Consider the following 22,065-nt stretch of genomic DNA (forward strand, 5'->3'; position numbering starts at 1 on the left):
AGAAGTGTACACATAAACACTCACAGACATAAATGCAAATACAATCTTTTGTTATACTGTAAAAAAAAAAAAATCTTTATCTTCCTGCTGCAGGCCAGTACCTTTGTGATAAGTTAGACATGTGGTATAGTAGATGAAGACAGTAAATTACATCATAAGATGTATTCAGCTCACTAAACACTTAGTTTTGATGTTTTCAAAGCATTCACTGTAGACCAGGTGAACTGTCTGTATGCACACATGAATGAATGAATGAACATGTATGCAACTTTGTCCCCAGTAAACATTTTTTTTTATGATATTGTTAATTACATTGCCAAAAGAAAGGCAGACAGATGGTTTGAGACAGGTGGAATGTTTGATAAAGACAGTAGATTCTTTCATCATAGTCATTCAGGATGTTGTATCTCCTCTCCCAGCATGTACTAATGCAGATAGGACATGCAACACAATCAGCCATCTTATCTGTTAGTAGGTTCTCTGTCTGCAGTCGGGATGAGGCTAAATCCCAGACTCCAACCAACTAGAAGCTTTTCCTAGTTTATTTATGGATCAATCATTTGTTCCATTTATTTCATTTTTATTTGCGATATATTTGTCCTCAGATTTATTTTTTATATATTTTTTTTTTGTAAAATATATATTTTTTTAAACTAGGAAAACAGCTTGGAAAGTTAGTACATAGAAAACTTTTAGCTTAATACTCTGAAAATGGCACAGATTGTCTGTGTATTTTCATCTGGCATTAAGGACTTTCCATAGAACGACAAGCACTATGGAGGTGGACAGGAAGAACAGCGGTCAGCTGAGCTGTCTCTGATTGGCCATTGGGGGAGGTGACACTTTACGCCTATTCTAACTGCAAAGATAAAATCCCCACCTGCCATTACCCTAAAATCAGGAACCTCCAGCGGATACGCACACACGCTTACCCACACACCCCAAAAATAAAGAAGTAACAAACAGAAACTCTGTCCCTTTTCGACGGCCACTGTCAGAGTAGGTTACCCTTTGCAGTGTATCTCTGGTTGGCTTCTTTTTTGGGCCCTTGGCGATCTCTGAGGCCCCCTGCGTGATAAGGTGCATGAGTTAGATCATTGGTTTCATTTGTTAAGAGGAAATTTAGCAGAGTTGAGCAATGGTACAGGGACACTTTTGAAAGCCCTTGAGAAAGCATCAGAGTTGCAGATCGAGTGTCAGGCGGCGAGGAATCCATGCTGCATCCGTACAGAATGGAGGGGTACATCATCCCACCCGTGAGTATTTTTTTATTCTCTAAATGGTCCAATTTTGATGCTGCTGCTTGCTTCTGATAGATGCGTAAAAATACACATAATACACTTTTTGTTATATTGCTGCCAAAGTGTCGATTATCATAAGGCATTATGAAGATATGTCATTGTGGACATACTAGTAGCTGACTGAACAGCTAGATCTTTTTTTTGTAATATTAGTGTTTGACATCCGTCAGTCTAAATATCTTGAGGATGTGTACATTTTGTTTGTGTATTTTTTTTCATGTAAAAAGTCAGAGTTAGTTTCGAGTTGCGTACGTACTTGTGCCAACCACTTTAAAACAACAATATATTGAGATTCAGCTACTCAGATGTACATTCATTACACATAATTAGTGTAATGAATAAATGTCTGTAATTGTAGCTAACGTGTTGAGGTATGTTTATTGTAACAGGCTGATTAACATCAATGTAATGAAAAAATAAACTGTTCTCCAAAATGTATAATAATCATAATTTCTATGTAGAAAGAAGAGAGTAGAGAGAGAGTAACCTGGACTGGCTGGATGTCACAGACACCGTCTGTACAAAAAGATTACTGGGCAGTTTTAACCAAAGATGTGAGGCTTTTCCTATATGGTACAGTGTATTAATATTTCTGTATTGGCTCCAGTCATTCAAACTGGTCACTCTTTGTTTCTTACCTATTTGCTTAGCAGCAAACAGAAGAAATGTTTGAATCAGAGATGTATCGACCCCCAATGGAGTATCAGTATATCATTGATGACGGTCAGAATGGTGAGTTTGTATTCTTTGTTATCCAAAATTATAAGCTACTCAATAAGAAGGTTGGGTTTTTTTATTCATAAAATCTAAAAACAGTCCACAAATAGCTGATAAACTGATGATAAAATAATGCAACTGATTTATCCAAAGTTAAGGAAAAAATATACAATAATGTGCACTCGAATGAGGTTATTAGCTGTTGGCTCTCAGCCTTCACTCCTGCCCAAGATGAGTAACACACGCAAACTGATTAGCATTTGGATGCATTTTAATAATAGACAACAAAAAGGAAGAATGTAGAAATTGTAAGGTAAAAATATCATATTGATCAGGGTCTACTAACTATGTTTAACAACCTTATTTGTTATATATTCTCTTTTAAGTATGAATTGCTCGGAATAGTTTTATTTTGCATAGTTCAATATAAATAAAATGTTCAATACACATGTGTAATAGCCAATAGTGTTTGATAATTTTACATTAGACCTATACATGTTTTTTTGTGTTTTTTTTTTATATATATACCAAAGATAATGTAAATGTAAGGTTTAATATAATTACATTGAGTAATTTAAGTGAAATATGTGCAAATATATCAATCACAGGCCAAACGTTACTAAATTTAGCTGAATTTAAAAAGCCAGAAGTGGTACTAAATGACAGAGCCGTTTGCGAGCTGAAAGAGCCGGCTCTTATACTGAGCTGAACCAAATGATCTGGTTCCCTAAAAAGAGCCGGAATTCCCATCAATGATTTTTATAATCAGGTAACTGATACCAGAATAAAAGTCATTCAGAAGCAAGTAATCAAACAATAGTCAAAAATCAAAACCACAAACTCATAATTCAGAGTCAAATCACAATCTGCCTACAAATTATAACTGAAATCATAAAGTTAATAAACCAACAATTCATTTTAATTTAGAGTGAACAATTGCATTTAATGTAATGTAATGTAATGTAAGGAAATGTTAATTTTCCCCTCTTCAGCCCAAGTTAAGCAGTGCTGTGACTAAATGGGCTGCATTATTGAAGATGTCTTCTTACGTATGATCTGTTTTTATTAGCCTATATATTACTGACTAAAGCCCCTGCTAATAAAATACTTAAGTGTTTTAACACCTAGAGAGGCCCATGTATAAACAGCACCCTTTTATATTGAGCTAACGGATCAAAATCACACCCAAGGCAGCTGGGCCTGAACTGTAAGGGGGACGTTAGGAGAGCGAGCGAGTGGAACCGGGCGAGTGACCTAGCACAAAGCAGGAAACAGATGCCTCGTTCTGACAGGCAAGAAAACTACAGACGTAGAACGACAAATATCCCCAAGGGTTTCTGTCCAAAATGAGACAATATTGCAATTTAGCTATGTAGGCATCTAAAATTGGGTGCTAAACTGTAGCAGCAGTTTCTGTCTTTGAGGTTGAGGACGGAGATTGCATTTTGTTACTGTGTAGGACTATAGTACAGTTTATAGTGACCTTTGGTTAGACATTTGTATTATTTAGTCAGCTCTGTCGTCAGACAGCTATGTGCTGATTTTCAAAGAAGTTAAATTACAGAAACTGAAAACAGTTTTGAGTTTCGTTATACGGCATTGGAGAAATGCAGAGCACATTTTTTCCCCCCCTTTTTCCCCACAAGACCATTTATGTAAAAGTTATTTCTGTTCAGTGGAGGAATGTGCACATATATGTTTCTCCAGAGAATATAATAAATGTACTTTATGAACACTAGTGGGATTGAAGTTCAGTGAAATTAGATTCCTTAGAATGATTGTGTTTGGACAATAATTGATAATTAAATAAATAATTGAACATGCTGTAGATTATTTTCTCTGTTTCTACAGTATGTGATAAAAACACCAAAACAGATCATTTAAAAAAATCGGATAAATTTGATCACCCATATTTAAATCTTGCATTTAGAGATCTAACCGTTAAATACAACGACATTAAAAACAACAACAACAATATGCATGCTTGAGGCTATTCAAAAAACAGCAAAGGAAATGGTGGTGTGAACAGGAAACAGAGTGACACTCATAGTCCCAGTGCAGTGAGAAAGTAAATGTAATTTCTTGCATGCGATTGAATTGACAGACAGAATAACCTGACATAGTTGATTTATCAGTTGCTTGTGCTAGCTTACACAAAGCATGTGACGTATTGTCACATTTCCTTCGTTTGTTAAAAAAGATGCTTTCTACTGACCTTCTGTTTCAACTTCATTGTCCTTGTCTAGATCACGCATGGGATTATAATACACATCATGTCCATCCAGTGGATTTCGAGAACTTGCCAGAGAGCCACTTCACAGAGCTCCAGAGCGTGCCGCCACTACATGCATCGAATGTGCATCGCTTCCCAGATGTTGAGTCTGGTCATTTTATTGACCCAGGCCTGACCGGGCATCACCTCACCCTGCCCCCTCCACAGGTGAGATCTGCATTACCTATAAAACACCTCATATTTAATATCCATTCACTTTCACGTCTTTAACTGTCATTTTATGTGTGAGAGCTCTTCTTTGTACCTGACATATTTTGATGCCCTGTCCTCCTCACACGAGTTCTTTGTGAGCTTTGGTCACATTATTGGTGACGAGAAGTAACCATTTTGTTTAATACAGTGTAGGAGACATTTAGGAAGAGAGAAATCTTTCGGAGAAATACTGCCTGTGTCTTTAACTTTTGAAACTTTCCTGAAGTTTCACCTGTGCTTTGTGATACAAGTGGGTGTTGATGCTGGTTAGGCGGTTGTAGAAAGCATCTGTGCCCAAGCTATTGCTCAACTAAGTCTTATCCTGACCAAAACTCAACAGTGTCACCGTAACTGCAGTCTGCACACTCATCAACTGCCATTACACAGAACATCCCCACTTACACAAACAAAACCGCTCTTTATTGTGCCACAAACACACAAGTGCACAAATGTTAGAGCTTACAAAAACGTATTTTTGCATACACATAATGATGTTAGCATGTATACAGGAACCATATTGTAATTCAACCCTTATTAGTTTATTAGCCTCTTTTGGGCAGTTTATTAGAAAATAGCTACATTCTAGAGACTTTCTACATCGCCTTGGATAAAAAAAAAGGTTTACTTGGCCTTTTGGTGTAGGTGATATTTGAACAAAAAGAGGATATACGTCTTGCTTATCCATCAATGACTCCTCTGTGGGTGGAAAATCAAAGATCACCTCTTGAAAGAGATCCTTTAAAATCTCTTATGTATAATGCAGTGATTGATTTCCCTTCCTTTGGTTGGACCTCATCTCGAAGGCAGACTCTAACCATAAAGCCCATCGCAAAAGAGAGCTTTTCCTTTCTAGACGTCCTTGTAGGAGGAAGCAGAGATCCGTCCACCACGGACTGATATACTGCCTGTCATACTAGCTTAGTCTCACTGAAAGTTGCACGATGCTCGAAGAAAAAAAGTTCTGGTTTTCAGCTCAGTTGATAATAACATTAATTTTTTTCTGATCATGTACCGTTTAAAAGTTTGCGGCCAGAAAGATTTTTTAAAATGTTTTTCTCTTATGCCCACCAAGGCCTGCATTTATTTAATAAAAAAAAACACAGTAAAACAACATTTTGAAATATTGGTACAATTTAAATAACTGTTTTCTATTTTAAAAAAATGGTTTTAATTATTATTCCTATGATGGCAAAGCTGAATTTTCAGCATCATTACTCCAGTCTTCAGTGTCACATGATCCTTCAGAAATCATTCTAATATGATGATTTGGGCTCATGAAACTTTTATTATTATTATCAATGTTGAAATTGTTTTTTTACTTGTCTTATATAACCATAAATATAGTAAATCTAGACTGCATTCTACCCTTTACAATAATTTACCATGGTAACCATAGTTTCCGCCATAATACAATTTACTACAGTTATTGTCACTACTAAAACAATAATACATTTATATGAGATCTCCTTTAAACAGTGTAAATATCTTACTCATTTTAGCTAAGTAACTGTTATTGTGGTGGATAGTGTGCTTTCCATGGTAATTTAATCTGTAGATTAGTTATTTACACCTCAACCCTAAGCAATGACCTAAATTGAAATCTTTGAAAAAAGAAATGCGGCTTACTTGGCCAAGAAAACAAGTATCACTCTATCGTGCTGAAAAGAGCAGAAATGTAAGACATATTATTACTTTTTGTAGAAGTATTTTCAGGGCCTAAATGCAAAAAAACAACGACAATTCCAGCTGTAGTCTCTGGCCCTGTACAAAAAAGGTACAGTATAACAAATGCACAATGAAATAGTAGAAATGTTCCTTATGAAAATACTGGAAATTTATAAATATTGTATGACTGTCATGTGTTTTTGAGGACACTCTCCTCAAGTCATCAGACTCTGCAACTGTCATGTCACAAGAAACTGCAACCCCAGCACTGTGTGTGAAATCGCATGAGACTGCTGTGATCCTTGACACTTTGGGTTTTTGCAAGGGCTTCTTACACTGAAGCGGTTTAACTGAAAAACATTTCAGATCTCTCATAACATTTCTTTTCTTTAATATATATATTACATACTGTACATCCATACTGTTTTATACACGTCCTTACTGTAAAGAAACAGACGTAATATTCTGAGTTCAATTGCATCATATTCTGCAGCTTGAAGTTTCACTGCACTTTTAGATCAGCATTAAACGTAAAGTTCCTCTTTCTTAATGTTGAACAAGGCTGAAATCTCCAAACGACACATTTCAGACCACCTTATTGCACAAACGTGGTTTCCACATACTGTATAGCTCATATTATTTGTGCCGTTCAACTGCATGTGATTTAGCACCACCCTTCATAATAAAGATTCTTAAATTGCTCTTTTCAAGAACTACTTGCTGTATAGAGTTCTTGAGTTAGCTATGTACTTCAGAAGGAATGTTCTTTACCAAGTTTTACATGTTCTTATCGGTTCCAGGGTTCTTTACAGCACCAATATGTTTTCTAAATAACTATAGTATTAAGTAGTTGATTCTAACTGGAATCTTTCTTTTGTGTGAGAGTGATCTCTGATAAGTATGTACTTTATGTCTTCACAGATGACATATTTGCCACGGCCATCAGTGTGTTACCCTCACAGTGTACAGCCCTCTCCTCTCCAGCGCAGCTCAGATGATGATGACCCCGGAAGTCGCAGTCCTCCGTTAGAGGTGTCTGATGAGGAGTGTATGAGAGACCACATTACTTCAACAACAGGAGGAGAACATGGTAAGGACAAAGGCAAAGACAAATTTCACTTCGCTGACATGAACACAACGATAATGATCTATGGCAAGCGGATAAGCGATGCAAACCCAAGCCAACTGTTATTAAAACAGTACTGTCAGTAACTGTTGACTGCAGTAATCTTCTAGATGTAAAAATAAAGGTTTAAAATGGGGGTTTCGTAGCGATGCCATAAAAGTAGGCTAGGGCTGGGTATTGACACAAATACGATTTTGATTCACAAGTTTGCTATTCGATTCAGATTTGATTCGATTAGATATCGATTATTTTGTATATATATATATATATATATATTAGGTACAGTATATGTCAAATTTTCTCAAGAAAAAAAAAAAATCTCTCAACTAATGCTGTAAACAATACATTGGAGTCAGTTGGTGCTAGGGCTGTGCGATTTGGGAAAAATATCTAATTGCAACTTTTCTGACAGATATTGCAATTTGATTTGCGATTTAATTTTGTTAAGTCAAGCTTCAGCGCAATATTCTCAATAGTGTTCAGCACACAGTCTAAATTAAAGGAGTAGGCTAACTGTTACTGTTAACTGTAGGTTAACTGTAGACCCCTCCACTACCTTTTAGTCTAGCAGACGCAGTGTCTTTTCATTAGTGTTCATTTTGTCAGCTATTTTTTTTTTTTAGTCTTAGTCCTGTGTCAAATGTGCTTTTTAGTTTTTAGCATATTTAGTCACTCTTGTCCTGTTTTTGTTTGGTCAAATTTTAGCCTGAGCATTTTAGTCGAGTTTTTGGCCAATGAAAACTTAGTCACATTTTAGTCATTTAGTCATAAAAACTATATAGCTAATGGTTAAATTGATAATTACTTTGCTCTAAATTATAATCATAACGATTGTTGTCATTTGAGAAATGTATTTTTACATTTAATCAGAATTAATGCTATTTCACTATGTGACCCTGGATTACAAAACCAGTCACAAGTAGCACAGCTATATTTGTGGCAATAGCCAACAATACATTGTATGGGTCAAAATGATAATTTTTTCTTTTATGCCAAAAATCATTAGGATATTAAAGCTGCAGTCCGTAACTTTTTGGGGTTAAAAATGATCCAAAATAAATTTTTGAGCAAGTTCATAACCAGCCAGTGTTCAAAACTAGACGGTTTGCTTTAGACGGTAATTTATTAGATTCAATAACGGTTGAACGGTTGACGGTGATTCAAAACGGTAAGCTTGTAATAATGTTTTTAATTCCAGTGGTACTGAAGGATTTCCGTGGGAAATTCGAGCATGTCTTTGCGTCATTACGTCACATCTGTACACATAAAGAAGGTGTCCCGGCTAGTAACGTTATGCTATATTGCGTGGAGGATGGTGGAGGTGGAGATTTAACTTATAGCCTTTTCTCACAGCGCTTGATATAATTAAACTTAACAATTTAATGGCGGATCCAGAAAGGTTCAAACGACAATCACCGGTGACAATTATAGATTCACCCGTTGTAAAACGCAAAAGACTTCGGAGTGGCTACAGAAAAAAAGAGACTGCATCCGGGCCCATGCGAAAACAAGGATAATATCGGAAGGGCATTAAATGTAGTCACGCAATGCTGATGTTGTTTACATTAACAATTTGAGAACAAAGTATAATTTGCACGGTTTGACATGATATGATAAGTGATCGTTAGATTTAATCAGTGCGATTTATTGCAATGCTTTTTTCCCTTAGTTGGTCGGAACAAAAATGGATGTTACTTACTTGTTCAGATTACATTTTCCGGTGAAAATTCTTTCCGTTGGTACTTCCATACTTCCAAAAAGTAGAATCTGTGATTCCGATTGACAGTATCCACACCGGTGCGGTGACTGACTCCTCAAAACATTGGATTAATCCGCGCTGTGCCGTGCTGAGGCACAACCCACGTAAAGTTGATAAATCCGCGAATAACTGCAATTGCAGATTTCGAACAGAGGTGGCGACAAAGAGGAAAAACTACGGACTGCAGCTTTACGTAAAAATCATGTTCCATGAAGATATTTTGTAAATTTCCTACCGTAAATATATAAAACATTTATTTTTGTGAGTGAATGCAGCTCAATCGTGAACATAAATGGATTAATATGGATGGATAATACGGATACATAAATTGTATCTCGGCCAAATAAATCCTAACAAACCTTACATCAATGGAAAGCTTATTTATACAGCTTTCAGATGATGTATAAATCTCAATTTCAAAAAAATGTTACCCATGTGACTGGTTTTGTGGTCCAGGGTCACCTAAAAGCACAAATCAAGAGAATGTTAACCCATTGGCTAAGCATTACCTCATACCCTTTCTTTCCTGATTTATTATAGGCTGGCTAATCGATATCGTTTCATAAAAATGAGAACTGATTACAATCGAGAAGTTTTTATTTATTTATTTATTTTACCCAGCCCTACATAATGTAAATAAATGTTAATAATCTGAATAACCTTTTTCCACTATAAAGAACCTTTTGTACAATGGAAAGGTTCTACGAATGTAAAAAAGTTCTTCATAGAATCATTGATGCCAATAAAGAACCTTTATTTTTAAGAGTGTAGACGCTTATTTCCTTTGTTTTTCAAGGTAATAAGAAGAAAATTCGCTTGTATCAGTTCCTGCTTGACCTTCTGCGAAATGGTGACATGAAGGACAGCATCTGGTGGGTGGACCGAGAAAAAGGAACATTCCAGTTCTCTTCCAAGCACAAAGAGGCTTTAGCAAACCGCTGGGGCATACAGAAGGGAAATCGCAAGAAGATGACCTACCAGAAGATGGCAAGAGCACTGAGAAACTATGGCAAGACGGGAGAAGTCAAGAAGATCAAGAAAAAGCTCACCTACCAGTTCAGTGGAGAGGTACTTGGGAAGAGTCACACAGAAAGGAAGATTTACATGTAAACATACGTGCAAAAATGAGTGAAAAAGACTTGGGGAAAACAAGAGAGAACCTTTTTCTTCTGTGAAAACAGAAAATGACTGGACCTGAACTTTTACCATAGTTATGACCCTATGGTTTAAAACTAAACGATTTTAATTTCTATTCCTTATTCCTTCACCTTTGCATTAATTTAGTAAACCTTAAGTCATTTTAAAATGTCAATAGTTTTAGTGCTGCAGGACCAACATTTACACACGTCTGTACAGTGTATATATATATGGGGAGAGCACACACTTAAAAAAGCAGATACAGTGAAAAATAAGTAAAGAGAGTTGCAAACTTTACCACCACACATGATGGAAAAAAAAAATCACAAAAATACAAAAAGCAGAAGTGAAAACCAATGACACAGGCTCACGCAGCACGGAAAACTCTGTCACGTCTGGGTAACACACACAGACACTGCTAATGTTTGTACTGTCTTTCTCTCAAGATCACATTCAATCTGAAGAAAAATAAAAATCTTTATAGAAACTAGATAAATAAACATTAATTGTCGATACAAGGTGAGCAGCGTGTTTGCTGTGAACCATTTGTTCATAAAGCTGTATCATATTTCAGGGTAATTTCTCAGCAGTGTAATGACTCATTGCAATTGTTTTAAATATAACCTTAAAAATAAATCCTAAGAACTATGGGAAAATTTGAGAGAACAGCGAACAGACCCAATGCATAAAAATGGCTTCAGACTTTTTACAAAGACTTTCAATTCTATGCAAAGAACATATCTATCTATGCAGATAGATCTGTCGTCACATAGGGTGAAAATGAATTGTCCATTTGAGACAGAACTCTTAGGCAAGGCTTCACAGACAGCCAGGACTAGGCCTTAGTTCAATTAGGACATTTAAGTAGCTTTTATAAATGTGTCTTAGAAATAAAAACATTACTGGTGTGCATCTTGAGACAAAACAATGGAACTGACCTATTTTAAGATATCATTGCAAGTTGCAAGAAAATAATAAGGCTATGACAAGCTCAAAAATACATTTTAGTCTGGGACTAGTTTTAAACTGTGTTTGTGAAACTGGGCATTAATGACTTGGATTAAATTAAAGTTGGCGCACTGTTTTTCCCAAAGGAATTTTTAATGGTACTCTCACCTAAAAACATGAAATTTCAAGCCACATGCCTTTATCAGAAATACCTTCAGCAGTATGCTGACTTTGTTTTAAACTTAATCCAAGTTATTAAGAGTTATGTCTCAAATTGATTGTTTTTATGTCTCTTGTGCCGTTTCAGTTGTTTTTGAATGTTCTTGATTTTCAGCATTTGGATTAGTTGGAAAATTATTAAATGATGATATTATAAGATTTATTAAATGATATAAGTATAAGTGTGATACCTTCAAAAGATGAGAAACTACTCAGAACCACCAGTTAAATACAACACTTACACCAAAACCTCAACTGAGAGCAAAGCAACCTCTCAGCGCCCCCTTCAGTAAGAAGGAAAATATTTAAGATTATTTGACAAATAATATTGTGTAAATGAAACCCATCAAATTAAAGTTCATCGATTAAATTTAATTTCTTACACAATAATTAAAGAAGCCTATAAACAGTGGTTACTGTGGAAAAAATTTATGCAAATATTCCTGGATTCACATATCCATTCTATGATTTTTTTTACCCTTAGGCTGCATCTGAATCATGCAAGCACACTCTCCATTCAGGGTCCCTTTTTCCAGGATGCAAAGCAGCTTTTCTTTCTGAATAAAAATAAGTCCAATCAGGAGGTCTTCTGTAAGCTGGAGGGTTTCACAAGAGGAACATACCACTGTAGGAAAAGAGGGGGATAATTACAAAAACTTGAATAATATAAAACAACATCATCAAAGCTTAGAATTTTCTTTAAGTTACACAGTAAAAATGGATCACTCTTCAGGAATTTAACAATGGTACGTATACCTCTTCTGTCATTCCTGCTGTCTTCCTTCCTTCTGTGTTAAACGGAGGCTTCAAAAACCCTTTGAAATGCAGCTTCACCAATTCATGGAACGTTTTCAAGGAATCCTGAAATAAGAAAAAGCAGCTCTCAAGCTAGGATAAAGACACAAGGTGCATTCCAATTTGTGCACTTGTGCATTATTCAATGAAGTTTTGTCATAAAAATAGTGTGAGTAGTGTGTTCACACTGACAATTCCAAATAGAAAGACTAGATGATGCACTTAATTAACTGAAAAAAACAAGTGTGGAAAGTTGGACACTTGCACTGAACTGTTGCAGCTCTAATTACGTAGCAGAGGGGGAGGGGCTATCAGACTCCAATGCTAATTGTCAAAATACACATAGTGTATAGTGCATCATTTGGGAGCAGACACAGACTTTGCTCAAACAGTTGATTTGAATAGTTCAGCTATGAAACTATCGTCACGTTCTGATTGGTTCATTTAATGTAATGTTCCCAGGCAATCTATTTCGCGTATCCATCACAGTTTTTCTATATAATCTCAGTGCACTATGCAAATTCTCATTCTAGCCCTCTGCCTCCCCAAGCACCACCTGCCTAGATCTGCTATGGGTCTCCCTCTCTCTAGCAGCAGCAGCAAGTTTCCTTTCATTTTATGTTCAGAGCATTTAGCAGAAGCAAGTCGTACTTGCACTGCAGCAGCAACCGTAGCTCCAGCAGCAGCAGTGTAGCAGATCTAGTCCGCCAAGACCAAATCTGTGTACATTCTATTTCCATTAATAAAAATGTTTTACAAACTATCCCGAGAGTTGTCATGACTGAACAGCTGTATATCTCAAAAGCATCTGCATCAGTAAGGGTGTGTGTGTTTTAACAAATATGATGAATATGATGTTAAGATCAAATCATTCATTCTCACACTGTCATTTACAGGCAAATTTCACCAACCATTTTAATTGTATTGTTACATGGTTAAAATAAGAAATCGGAGCTGTTAGATCTCTTACCCGTCCTTCATGTGAGCAGATGTATGTGAACCATCTCAGCCCTGCAGCCACATGTGTGATCTCATCAGCATAAATCACCTCCAACACCTTCACTGAGCTTGTGTCTCCCTGAGAGGCGAAGCGGGACAGAGTCTGGGGGTGTACATCTAAACCTCTGTGTAAAAACAGTGAAAATAAGTGCATACCTATGTGACACACAGTACATATGTATGTGAAAATAACAGATACTAACAGACATGAGATGTGTTTTACCTTGCCTCATGGACCATGTGCACTATAGCTAGCCTTGCCAAAATGTCATGAGATGTATCGGTTGCTGACTGCCATAAACCTTTTTGAAAAGAAAAGTGATAGATATTGAATCTCTAACATCACCTATACTAAGTGAAATAAGTCAATAAGACAAACACATGAAAACACTGACCATTGTGTACTGGTAAAGCACCAAAGAAGCTGTCAAGTTCCATAATCCTTTGCTCTAGTAACTGATAATGCTGCAGGAGAAGGTTATGTCAGATTAATGTGAATTAATTAGTTAGCATTTTTCCTAAATAAATGAAAGACGTCAACATTCAAACCTTGGCTTCATCTCCTGCTACTTTGACAAAGTCATCAAAGAACTGGCGAGGTAATGGCTCTCCAGAGCTCAGTCTAAATGTGGAGAATCTTGCTATCACATCCCAGGACAGGTCTATTGCCCACTGCTCTATGTTAGCAAGTGAGTGCAATAAGGCAATCCTACTCGCCTGATGGAACACAAACAATTATTCTTTAATCAACTTTCTGTTGAATAAAAAATAGAGTCTAAAAGGAATAAAGTTTACCAGTGTGCCGCCTTTGCCCCGTTTAATTTTTCCAGGCTCCACAACAGTCAGATTGTCTTTTCTGTAGGGATGTGCAGGAGGGTTGGCCTCTCCAGTTTCTGTTATTTTCCCGCTGTTCCAGTTCTCTTGCACCATCTTGGTCAATGAAACCTACATGTCACAGAAAAACAAACAAGCAGAAGTCATATGATGATCTCTGTTGTACAATCAAATACAGCACTGTGATGAGGGATACAATTTAGTCAATCACTATTTGTTAAAGGACATTTCCAAACCTTTTCCTGTGGGTCTGGGGTGTGAAGGATTTTGGTGGCCCACGCGCAAAGAGTGTTTTCTGAGGAGTTTAATTCCATGGGCAAACTGTCTGCAAGCAATACAGCATGTTTTGTGTACTACAACATATCATATTCACAATTAATATATATAAGTTCTGCCATTCCTCACCTTTGCGGGTTATCTTTGTCACTGGGATGGGACAGAGGGACAGTGTGCTCTGAGTATTTATATACACTTTTCCATCCAGTACTCGGACATCATACACCTGGTTCTGGTTACAATAATATGAGACGTATCAAGAATACTTGCAGGTTTATCACTATACATTATATGGATATATTTTGTCCACAAATGAAAATTCTGTCATGATTTACTCACCCTGATGTTGTTCCAAACCTGTATGCCTTTATTTCTTCTGCAGAACACAAAAGAAGATATTTTGAAGAATGTTGGTAACCAAATAATTTGTGACAATTGACTTCCATTGTATGGACAAAGACAAAAACAACAACAACACATTTCCAAAATATCTTTTTTTTTTTTGTCTCACGGAAGAAAGTCAGGTTTGGAATGACATCAGGGTGAGTAAATCATGACAGAATTTTCATTTTATGAAATATCTCTTTAACATGGCCCATCATAACAACTTGCCTGTAGTCCAGAGGAAGAGGAACCAGTTTCAAGGCTGAAATCGAAGTAATGCCATGGGCAAATCAATGCCAGTTTCCCATTGCCCAGATCCTCAATATCACCTTGCTCAAGTGGGCCCCCTGTTGAGCAATAGATCATGATATTCAGATCCTAAAACAATTATCTCATTTTACTGTATTACAGATCTCTGTGATATTTTCACAGTGATTCATAATTAATTTGTAACTTTTTTGTGTCAGAAAATATTTTGATATTTGAGATGGACCTATGTGGGCACCAATGGTTCAACTAGAAAGTGGAAGTTACATAAAACAACCATCTAGAAAAATTCTCTAAAAACTCTCGGTGCAGACAAGGCATTTGAGGGAAGCCACAAGAAGGCCAAGAGGTGAGAACGGAACAAAGAGACACCAGTCAACAATATCAAGTTTTGGGTAACATTGGGAGGAAACAAAAGATACTGCTATTCAAGAAGAACCATATACTCATAAGGAATTTGTCAACAACTTGAAAGTAATGTAGTTGCAATTGACAAATGACACCAAACAGAATCTAAAACCAAAACCAGTCAAAAACAACAACAACAACAACAACACCACTTGTCTTGACCAATGCATAATGCGCTGGAGTTCTTTAGAGTTACAACTAACCTTCATGTGGGCAAGATGAATCCATAGCCCAGAATTTATCATCCTCTGTATGAACCAGGACTATATGCTCTCCATCATCTGAGTAAAACCTTAAAAATATATTTTTTTAACATTTTCATAAAATAGAAGAAGTGTATATAAGAAATATTATATTCAGGGAGAATATAAATATCCACATATTTTACTTATTTTTAATACATGCATGTGGCCTCTTTTGGACACCACTGCCTTTTTCTAATTTAAGACACCTTTTCATTAGAATTACTTTTATTATAACAGTTATTCAAAACATGTTCATTTGTCACATATATAGATTCACTTTTTAAAGAATACAGAATGCCCTCTTGTGACAGTTCACGAGCATCATATATTTGAGTGTGAGCATACAGTATTTATACAATGACATGCGCTTACTTCGTGCATGGTGACTTAAATTTAGATTTGTCTCCCACACACTGCCAGTTTCCAGCCTTGACAATGTCTTTAAGCGCATCAACTAAATCCTTCTCGAAGTGATCCATTCAGAAACCCTTTATGCCTCTTTCACTACTGCTCAGGATCCATGTGGCAACTAAAACAAAACACTGGGGAAAATGTTTGTTAAACTTCCGGGTGCGACTCATTTCAAAATAAAAGTTTGCAAGTTATAGGTTTACTTATTTTGTCTTTAAATGTGTTTATTTTTGAAGCAAGTGTACGAAAAACCTTTGTTATTATCAAATATAAAATACTGGCGCAAAGGCATATCTCATCACTTGGAAAATACTGTATAGAAGCTGAATGGATCTGTGTTTGCTAAACAAATAACTGCGCATGCGCAGGAGATGAGATACGCCTTTTACCGCTCATTCCATGTGAAAAATGATTTTTGTTTGTGTGGAGCAATAACAGGCTTCTACATTCCTATCACGAATACAGAACCATGCCGATCTCCTGTTCAGCTATTGATTGCTCAAACCGGTTTGTTAAAGGGTCAGAGATCCGGTTCTATAGGTAGGTTAAGCGTGAACATAATGGCAGTTTTGTTGACACACTTGAGCTTTGTGTTTACGTGTGCACGAGTTGCTATATGATATATGGCTCAATAAGATTCTTTACCGGTAGATATAGGTTTCCTAGTTAACATCTTGTCGTAAATGCAAAATACTTTAAATAGTACTTTTTTTATGTGAATAAGAGGCAACGCAGTATTTTCCCCTCTTGATTATTGTGTTGTGTGCACCTTTTTTTTGTCAGTTGGTCATGGCACAGATATGGACCCTACAGCATAATTAACTGTTATGCTTGTGTTCTGTCCCCACAACAGAATTTAACTTGTAAAAACTGATATTATTGTTTAGAGTTTACTATGTGAGTCGGCCTCATTTAAATCTAATTGTTTTGCACGAGTGGCTGACTTCAGAATACAACAGACATGTGTGGATAAAACTCTTGAAAGTAACAATAACTAATAGAGCCTTCTTTGCTGTCTTTCTGTTCAGGTTTCCAATCAGCAAGCCTCAGCTGGCCGAGCAATGGGTTCGAAGCCTTGGGAGAAAGAACTTTGTTCCCACTCAAAACTCCTGTTTGTGCTCGGAGCATTTTCAGCCTGACTGCTTTCGTGACTATAATGGAAAACTGTTTCTCAGAGAGGATGCTGTGCCGACTATTTTCAACTCTGGAGGAGATGGTACAAAGGTGTGTATCCTAACACTCAGTAAAGTTATTCTTGTTGTCCAACTCAAATATGTCTTTCTGTCTGCTTTTGATCCTTGAAATGCAATCCCTCTCACTGTTTTATTTATTGTTTACAGATTGAGTTACGGAAAAACAGGGGAGGATTAGTGGCAAAGGATGTAAATGATTCCAGTCGATTCAGTTCACTTTCTGATAAAGACAGAGCCAAACAAATCACAAAGGACAGAAGACAACCCATAAGAGACTCCAGCCTGAAGGTAACACAAACACATACACTGCTGAATATGCAATTGCTAACACTTACTTTAGTCTGTTTTTAGCTTCTCTGCAGGTCATTTATACGTCTCACAGCTACAGTTCAGCTGCATACTTTTGCCTTTATCAAATTTTGTTGTTTGTTGTATTACAGGGCAGAGGTGTAAATGACCGGAGACGAGCAGGGATAAAGCTCTCATCAAGTGACAGGTATCTGCCTTTCTTTTAGGGCTGCCCCCTAATAGGCGAATAAACGCTAGTCGCCAAGAAGAGGATTAGACAACCAAATTTTAATTAGTTGGTTAGTCGCAGGAAAAAAGTTCTCTTTAAGGTTAACCTAGATAAATGTGCGCTATTATTAGGTGCGTATCCAAATGTTCGTGCAGACTGTGAAAGATAATTTAGTAACGTTTTACTTAACATGCATTTTTCTCTATAGCCCCTTTCACTATACTGTGGAGATGACTTCATCTTTGCAGCTGACATTGACTCAAACACTTGTTTATTAATAAATTATTAAAATGTTCACACTCTTTTCAGAGAACATCTGTTTTTTTCCGACACATTCACAATCATTACTTTTGTCAGTGCACTGCAGCAAGCTTTATGTGTGCACTTGAGTGCTTAATTCATATTAAAAGCTCATTATTATGGTTTAGTGTTTCTCTGTAACATAAAACAAGGTTAACAATGTTACACATAATATTCTTTCTCAGCCTTGAAACATTTTCTAATGCCACCGTCGACTTATGGCGTGACAACTAGTTGACAAGAAGAATCTTTAGTCGGGGCAGCACTACTTTCTAAATTCTCAAACTCATGAACACCAAATTAAATCATGAAGATTAATGTATAAATCATGTTTTGAGTTAAATTAATTGCCATTGTATTCAAAGTCTTATGCCTGGTTGCACACTCAGGGCTTAGATTAAGCCTTAGTTCAATTAAAGGTGCTCTAAGCGATGCTGGGAGATGTAACTTCTTGTTGACATTCGAATTGTTGTCAAACAAAACGGAGGCTAGCTAGACCCTCCCTCCTCCTCATCCCGTCTCCTCCCCTCCCTTCCGGCATACAGGAAAGTCAAAGTAGTCACTACAAACAAAGTTAAGTTTTACTGATACTTCATTCAGTGTGTAATGTCACCAAGATAGATACAGTGAGGAAAATAAGTATTTGAACACCCTGCTATTTTGCAAGTTCTCCCACTTAGAAATCATGGAGGGGTCTGAAATTGTCATCGTAGGTGCATGTCCACTGTGAGAGACATAATCTAAAAAAAAAAAAAAATCCAGAAATCACAATGTATGATTTTTTAACTATTTATTTGTATGATACAGCTGCAAATAAGTATTTGAACACCTGAGAAAATCAATGTTAATATTTGGTACAGTAGCCTTTGTTTGCAATTACAGAGGTCAAACGTTTCCTGTAGTTTTTCACCAGGTTTGCACACACTGCAGGAGGGATTTTGGCCCACTCCTCCACACAGATCTTCTCTAGATCAGTCAGGTTTCTGGGCTGGCGCTGAGAAACACGGAGTTTGAGTTCCCTCCAAAGATTCTCTATTGGGTTTAGGTCTGGAGACTGGCTAGGCCACGCCAGAACCTTGATATGCTTCTTACAGAGCCACTCCTTGGTTATCTTGGCTGTGTGCTTCGGGTCATTGTCATGTTGGAAGACCCAGCCTCGACCCATCTTCAATGCTCTAACTGAGGGAAGGAGGTTGTAATCTCACAATACATGGCCCCGGTCATCCTCTCCTTAATACAGTGCAGTCGCCCTGTCCCATGTGCAGAAAAACACCCCCAAAGCATGATGCTACCACCCCCATGCTTCACAGTAGGGATTAGATGGTGTTCTTGGGATGGTACTCATCATTCTTCTTCCTCCAAACACGTTTAGTGGAATTATGACCAAAAAGTTCTATTTTGGTCTCATCTGACCACATGACTTTCTCCCATGACTCCTCTGGATCATCCAAATGGTCATTGGCAAACTTAAGGAGCCCCAGTCCGAGGGAGATTGACAGTCATGTTTAGCTTCTTCCATTTTCTAATGATTGCTCCAACAGTGGACCTTTTTTCACCAAGCTGCTTGGCAATTTCGCCGTAGCCCTTTCCAGCTTTGAGGAGGTGTACAATTTTGTCTCTAGTGTCTTTGGACAGCTCTTTGGTCTTGGCCATGTTAGTAGTTGGATTCTTACTGATTGTATGGGGTGGACAGGTGTCTTTATGCAGCTAACAACCTCAAACAGGTGCATCTAATTTAGGATAATAAATGGAGTGGAGGTGGACATTTTAAAGGCAGACTAACAGGTCTTTGAGGGTCAGAATTCTAGCTGATAGACAGGTGTTCAAATACTTATTTGCAGCTGTATCATACAAATAAATAGTTAAAAAATCATATATTGTGATTTCTGGATTTTTTTTTTAGATTATGTCTCTCACAGTGGACATGCACCTACGATGACAATTTCAGACCCCTCCATGATTTCCAAGTGGGAGAACTTGCAAAATAGCAGGGTGTTCAAATACTTATTTTCCTCACTGTAAATGCTTTTATATATTGCGGAACAGAATGCAGAAAAAGAGAAAGAGAAACATTATCTTAAAATCGTTTCGCCACCTGAGGTTATAACTAAAGCTCCCATACAGGGACGCAATAATAGCAAGATAACATTAGCTTCGCGTTTCCCAGTGAGCATAAACAACGGCGGCATTGTAAACAAATTTAGTCAAAGTTGTCAATAAGCCTATAAATGAACATTCAAATTCATAACAAACAACAGTGGATGAAAACAATCATTCACACAAATTGTCGCCCTACTGTGAATTTACAATAGAGATTGATCGCTAGCTGCTAGAAACATATGTTGTATTCACCAAAGTTAACGCTGACTGCATAGTTCTAGCTAATTACATCCTTGTGTTGGTTTGGCGAACATGAACGTCCATTTAGAAAGAAAAATGGATTTACCTGTTCAGCAAAAACAGAGCAACTGAATGTCGGATTGGAATCCCTTCTGCCGGGGTTCTCGCCACCTTTAAAAGGTTTTTCTGGTGTAAATTCGGTACTTTGCGGCGTTTCTTATCTTTGTCCCTCTTCTTTGCAATTTGTTCATCGGAACGTCGTCTCTTTGGTCGTGTGTTGGCCATAATTCAAACTTCCCTCTTCATGCTTCTCTCTCCCCCACACCCCCTTCATGTGTACACGCACTAACCCCCAAACCCCGCCCTCAAATACTTCTTACCAGTGATTGGCTGGAACACTATTTGTTGTGTTTCGTGGTGCGGGTGAGCCCAGTTTGTTTTTGTTGCCGTTTGTGGAGCCTGTGGTGTCTAGAGAGACCGCAGCTAGCGGATAGTGAGGAGATGTTTGCTGTATGTGACAAAAAATGTTTTGGCCTAAAAAAACGCATGGCATCGCTTAGAGCACCTTTAAGTAGCTTTTATAAATGTGCCTTAGAAAAAAAAAACTGATGTGCATCTTGAGCTAAAAAAGCTGTCACTACCCTTTCAGATGGTACTAAATATGTCCCTTTTAGGGGTTAATAAGGTATAAAGGTGTAACTTTTGAAAAAGGTACTGCCCCAGTGACAGCTTTTATACCTTTTTTTTTTCTAATGGTGGGTAGAATTATCCCATTTATATGCTGTCTTTCTTGTCCCTACAGACAGTCCCTGTCTCTCAAGAGTAAAGTGTATGACAATAAAGGCTTGCTGATCTCATGTGGGAGGGATCTGTGTGACTGTCTGGATGTAGACTGCATGGGTTGCTTCTACCCATGTCCCGAGTGCGGCTCTCGGAAGTGCGGTGTGGAGTGCCGCTGTGACCGGAAATGGTTGTACGAGCAGGTGGAGGTAGAAGGGGGAGAGATTATTCGCAACAAGTTTGCCAATTAGATAACCTGCTGGAAGATAGAGAAGATGACATCACTTCTGCCTCTGAGCGTAAAGAAACTGACACTGACTTTGTATATGGACATTGCAGAAGTACTTGTTTAATTCAGTGTATTGTTTTTAAATGTAAAAGTTTAATATAGAATGTTATTTTGTATTTTTGCTTTTTTTTCCATACCATCACTGCTGTAAATTTCTGTAATATTTCCAGTTCTTTGGTTATGCTGTAATGCTATTGCTGTTTTTTTCCCCCTTGAAATTTGCTTTTACATTTACAAAAATAAAAGTGCTTTAGTGCAAATGTTTTGTTATAGTGCAAGGTTTTACAATGATGATCTTTAAATCTCGTTTCAAATTCTATGAATATTTGAATAGAGGTATCTATTGCAAGTTTTGTGTGTATATATATATATATATATATATATATATATATATATATATATATATATATATATACTGTATACTGAAGACTGGATCTTCAAAAGGGACCCGATGTGTTTGGTGCAAACAGGGATGAAGAGTACCCCATGCCTACGGTTAAATATATTGCTGAAAATAGATTGCAAAAAGTATTTAATAACAGGGTGCCAACAATTATGGCCAGTGTGTTTTGGAGAAAAACATTTATTTCATAATGTGATTTCCCCCCCAATTTCAATTCTTTTACTTCAATGAAAGGTTAGATTTTTGTCATTTTTTTGAAGGAAAGAT

The 22,065-nt window shown here is 37.0% G+C and overlaps 3 protein-coding genes across 10 annotated transcripts; 2 read left to right on the forward strand and 1 right to left on the reverse strand.

Annotated features, from left to right (window-relative positions):
* Positions 1–884: 884 nt before the first annotated feature.
* On the forward strand, positions 885–12,914 carry spi1b (Spi-1 proto-oncogene b). 7 transcript variants are annotated; one of them, XM_081358911.1, is made up of 7 exons: positions 935–1,256; positions 1,763–1,855; positions 1,955–2,033; positions 4,265–4,458; positions 7,090–7,258; positions 9,850–10,121; positions 11,842–12,914. In XM_081358911.1, exons 1-7 carry the CDS (start codon positions 1,215–1,217, stop codon positions 11,920–11,922), a joined length of 930 nt encoding a protein of 309 aa, XP_081215037.1. In that variant the 5' UTR covers positions 935–1,214; the 3' UTR covers positions 11,923–12,914. The 7 variants fall into 7 exon arrangements, with proteins under 7 accessions (XP_081215039.1, XP_081215038.1, XP_081215041.1 ...); XM_081358910.1 differs by having other exon boundaries at positions 974–1,256; positions 1,952–2,033; XM_081358913.1 differs by lacking the exon at positions 11,842–12,914 and having other exon boundaries at positions 885–1,256; positions 9,850–11,730.
* LOC308686854 (uncharacterized protein) lies at positions 10,356–16,109 on the reverse strand. The gene is made up of 12 exons (XM_081358908.1): positions 15,938–16,109; positions 15,524–15,612; positions 14,874–14,992; positions 14,391–14,493; positions 14,222–14,310; positions 13,947–14,096; positions 13,701–13,868; positions 13,547–13,616; positions 13,375–13,453; positions 13,123–13,276; positions 12,114–12,218; positions 10,356–11,982 (listed from the first exon to the last, which is right to left on the reverse strand). Exons 1-12 carry the CDS (start codon positions 16,042–16,044, stop codon positions 11,935–11,937), a joined length of 1,281 nt encoding a protein of 426 aa, XP_081215034.1. The 5' UTR covers positions 16,045–16,109; the 3' UTR covers positions 10,356–11,934.
* A 213-nt stretch (positions 16,110–16,322) lies between these two features.
* arl14ep (ADP-ribosylation factor-like 14 effector protein) lies at positions 16,323–21,702 on the forward strand. Of its 2 annotated transcripts, none has more exons than XM_081349441.1 (5): positions 16,323–16,516; positions 17,005–17,200; positions 17,317–17,457; positions 17,610–17,665; positions 21,129–21,702. In XM_081349441.1, the coding sequence occupies exons 1-5, from the start codon at positions 16,446–16,448 to the stop codon at positions 21,355–21,357; spliced, it is 693 nt and encodes a 230-aa protein (XP_081205567.1). In that variant the 5' UTR covers positions 16,323–16,445; the 3' UTR covers positions 21,358–21,702. The 2 variants fall into 2 exon arrangements, with proteins under 2 accessions (XP_081205567.1, XP_081205568.1); XM_081349442.1 differs by lacking the exon at positions 16,323–16,516 and adding an exon at positions 16,519–16,873 and having other exon boundaries at positions 21,129–21,670.
* Positions 21,703–22,065: the final 363 nt, after the last annotated feature.

This window comes from Scardinius erythrophthalmus (genome assembly GCF_964197995.2).
Source record: "Scardinius erythrophthalmus genome assembly, chromosome: 2".
In the NCBI taxonomy this organism is placed as follows: Eukaryota; Metazoa; Chordata; class Actinopteri; order Cypriniformes; family Leuciscidae; genus Scardinius; species Scardinius erythrophthalmus.